General features: G+C 40.6%; 1 protein-coding gene across 1 annotated transcript; it reads right to left on the bottom strand.

Moving 5' to 3' along the window:
• Positions 1–837: 837 nt before the first annotated feature.
• On the bottom strand, positions 838–2,307 carry LOC126552390 (uncharacterized). Its single transcript, XM_050207091.1, has 2 exons — positions 1,361–2,307; positions 838–1,304 (listed from the first exon to the last, which is right to left on the bottom strand). Exons 1-2 carry the CDS (start codon positions 2,193–2,195, stop codon positions 838–840), a joined length of 1,302 nt encoding a protein of 433 aa, XP_050063048.1. The 5' UTR covers positions 2,196–2,307.
• Between the last annotated feature and the right edge of the window lie 1,329 nt (positions 2,308–3,636).

Below are 3,636 nucleotides of genomic sequence, written 5' to 3'. Positions count from 1 at the left end.
GCTAAGAGTGTAGCGCTCGCAAGATTTTCTTTGCATGCGGTGAACGCTTCTTCCAACTCCGGAGTCCACTGTACAGATTGGGAACCTTTTGCCCTCGGGCCTTTGAGAATGTCGTGGAGTGGTGCTTGTAGGTCAGCAGCCTTGGGAATAAACCGGCGATAAAAGTTTACCATTCCCAAAAACCGGCGTAATCCCTGCACCGATTTTGGCAATGGATACTGCCGTAGGGCATCGACGCGATCCGGTGGCGGGCGGGTGCCTTCAGAAGACACTAGGTATCCAAGAAACTTTACCTTAGTAGTACCCAAAACACATTTTTTTGAATTAACAATAACACCATAGTCAGAAAGTTTTCCGAATAGGACTCGTAAATGCTGTTTGTGGTCCTCCTCTGATTTTGAGAAAACCAAAATGTCATCAATATATGCGTAACAGAAGTTCAACCCATTGGTAACTTCGTCTATGAAGCGCTGAAAAGTTTGTCCCGCATTTCGCAATCCGAATGTCATAAAAGGGAATTCGAAAAGTCCGATTGGGGTAGTAATGGCTGTTTTGCATATATCGTCCGGATTAACAGGTATTTGATGGTAAGCCTTTACCAGATCAATTGTGGAAAATATCGTGCAGTTAGCCAGATTGTGCGAGAAATCATGGATATGTCTGACCGGATAGGAATCTGGTATAGTTCGGGCGTTCAGTGCACGGTAATCACCGCAAGGACGCCAGCTGTTCTCCCCTTTCGGTGCTAAATGTAATGGTGAAGACCACGGACTGCTCGAAGGTCTAGCGGTACCTACCTTGATCATTTCCGCGAATTCCTGCTTGCCAATTTTCAGTCTACCTGGAGCTAAGCGGCGTGGGCGGCAAGCTATTGGCTGTCCTGGTGACGTCAGGATGTGGTGAACCGTTTGGTGCTTTATTGCTCCGGGTAATCCGGCGGGAAGTGTTGGCAACGGATTTTATGCTGCATTGACTTACAGAGGACACCTTACCACCTACAGCCAAGCCTGTAACGCCATCGATAAGACGTTTGGTACGGCAGTCCGGCAGCAAGTGGTAATATGCCATGAAGTCAGAACCAATGATAGGAATACTCACGTCGGCGACAATAAACCTCCATGGGAAACTGCGTCGAAGTCCTAAGTTCAAATTGAGATGGAGCGTCCCGAAAGTTTTTATGGTACTGTTGTTGGCCGCGCTGAGGTCGTAATCAGTGGCTTGTCGTCTATCCCGTAGTAGCCGTCGTGGGTAACAAGATAAGTCGGAGCCGGAGTCGATCAAAAACTGTTGTTTTGTTATTTGATCTGTAACAAACAGGCGGCTCCCAGGATTCGGACAGTCTGTTGCCGCCACTACTGACTGTCGTTGCAGTTTACCTGGTACTTGCAGGGAGCCTTACACTTAGCGGCTTTTTCTCCATAAGTACTATGATACCAGCACCATCTTTTGCCATTAGTCCGTTCTACGTTTGAACGGCTACGCGACCTAGAACGGATATGTTGTGGGCGTTTGGCGCATAATTTGCTTACCTGTTTCGTGAGCACTTCAATGGCAGCGAAGACATCGAGTTCCTTTTTGTCGTTTGTCGTGGCAACAGCATGGACAAATTGCGAGGGAGCTGGCTGTACTTCAACAATTTTGTCGGCTAGCTCGGCTACCTTTTCCAAAGGAAGTTCTGATTGTGCTGTTAAAATAGCTTGTGCATGTGATGGTAGACGGCGGAGCCAAAGTTGACGTAGAATATTATCCTGTAATAAGGTAGTACCGGCAAGGGAACGGAGATGTCGTAAGAACTGTGATGGCTTACGGTCACCTAGTTCTTCTTCGTTAATGAGTTGACGCACACGTTGTTCTTCTGAGATGGACAACCGTTCAACAAGTTTTGTGCGCAAATGTTTGTAGCGTTCAGTAGGCGGTGGATTAGTAATAATATCCTCTACTTCAGCTGCATAACGCGTATCAAGCTGAGCAACAACGTAATTAAATTTTGTTTCCTCACTTGTTATTCCCGAAATTGCAAACTGCGAGTCCACCTGCGAGAACCATAAGCTCGGTCTTTCGGCCCAAAAAGGTGGTAACTTAACGGCGACGCGATTTACTGAAGCTGTTGGATTTTGCTGTGCCTGTAGTGCCGCAAGACGAGCGTTTTCTTGGCGTAACGCCTCCAACTGACTGCGTAATTCTTCTTCGTTCATACTTGTTTGTTGTCGAGGTCACCAATGTAGCGAAGTGTAATAGGTAGGTGTAAATAAAAACTTTTACTGTTTGCAAATTACAACTATATTACAAAAGCTAACAAGCGAGAGACGGCGAGACAAAACGCGTAGACTGGTTGACGAATGACAGACTGTACGGAGCGATGATCATGCGCTTATATAGGCTGTCGAATCTTCTAGAGGCAGCGGCGGCAGTGCGAACCTTCCAGAACATTACCGAAGACGCGCGGCGCGGACCCCGAGCATTCTAGAGCATTCGACCGCCACAGACCTTAGTACTAAATACTAAACATTTTATAGTAGATTGTACTATATTAATTAAATAATTGAAAATATATACCATTATACTTCAATAAATAAAATAAATAAAGTCAGAGATAAATGTAAGAATATATTTTATTGTTATTTAATTATAATTAGGTAATACAAATGATATAACTTACATAGCTATACTTTATTTTAATGGTATAAATGATAGTTCTGCAGGTATGTTAACAGCAAGAGTAGGATATATACTACCCAATTGTTCCAAAGAAATACATACTAAATTATTTGTCTTAATTACATTAAAGGCTTGAAAGTGTTCATCAAAATATATAGTTTGATACATTTCACAAATGGTAAATGAACGTTTTTCGTCAGTCATAAAAATTGCTATAATTAAACCAAAAGATGGCATCACAGTGTCAACCTGATTTGCATCAATCATGACACACATATTTTTACAATTATAACATGTACCTTTTATGTTCACCCAGGATACAAATGTAATATTATCAACACAAAAGTTAAACTTTTTATTTAAAAAATGTATTCTAGTATTGTAAGTATCTAACGTGAAACTATCTAAGGTTATGACACGGCCTAATTGTATTGGAATTGTGTACATATTTTCGACAGAGGATAAAAATCTGTAAGACAATTGTAATTGCTGTTTTGACGACAAAGTGTACTTAATATTTTTTCGAGATGTGATAGCATTAGCTGCATCTTTAAGTTCTTTATGTTTGGCTTCATATCGCATTGATGAAAACATAGATAATGGACCTGACTTTTGAATGATGAGTGGATAATGTACCATATGATGATGTTTTGGTTTCAATCCTATACCAAATAGTTTTAAGTATAGTTCATGGTGTTCCAAAATTAAACATTTTAGTAAAATAGTATCCTTTAGTCTAATACATTTTTGAAAAATAATATCAACTATTTTTTTAAGAATAATATATAATGACCAAAACTCAGAATTATTGGGAACTAAATCCCCAATTATAAGTCCAAAGTATCTAGTAAAACATAAGGATTCTGCAGCTGACATTTTTATAATTCCATGTTTCAAATTTTCGGTTGATATCAATGTAGGTCTATTACGAATATCTATAGGATCATAATTGAATGTTTCGATTCTATTGTTTAATAT

The sequence above is a fragment of the Aphis gossypii genome, chromosome X (genome assembly GCF_020184175.1).
Source record: "Aphis gossypii isolate Hap1 chromosome X, ASM2018417v2, whole genome shotgun sequence".
Lineage (NCBI taxonomy): Eukaryota > Metazoa > Arthropoda > Insecta > Hemiptera > Aphididae > Aphis > Aphis gossypii.
This window is presented reverse-complemented; position numbering and strand designations above follow the sequence as displayed.

Coding starts and splice junctions, on each gene's coding strand:
- LOC126552390 (XM_050207091.1), bottom strand. CDS start 2,195: ATGAACGAAGAAGAATTACGCAGTCAGTTGGAGGCGTTACGCCAAGAA. Junction 1,305..1,360: donor CCAGGTAAACTGCAACGACA/GTCAGTAGTGGC, acceptor TGTTTGTTACAG/ATCAAATAACAAAACAACAG.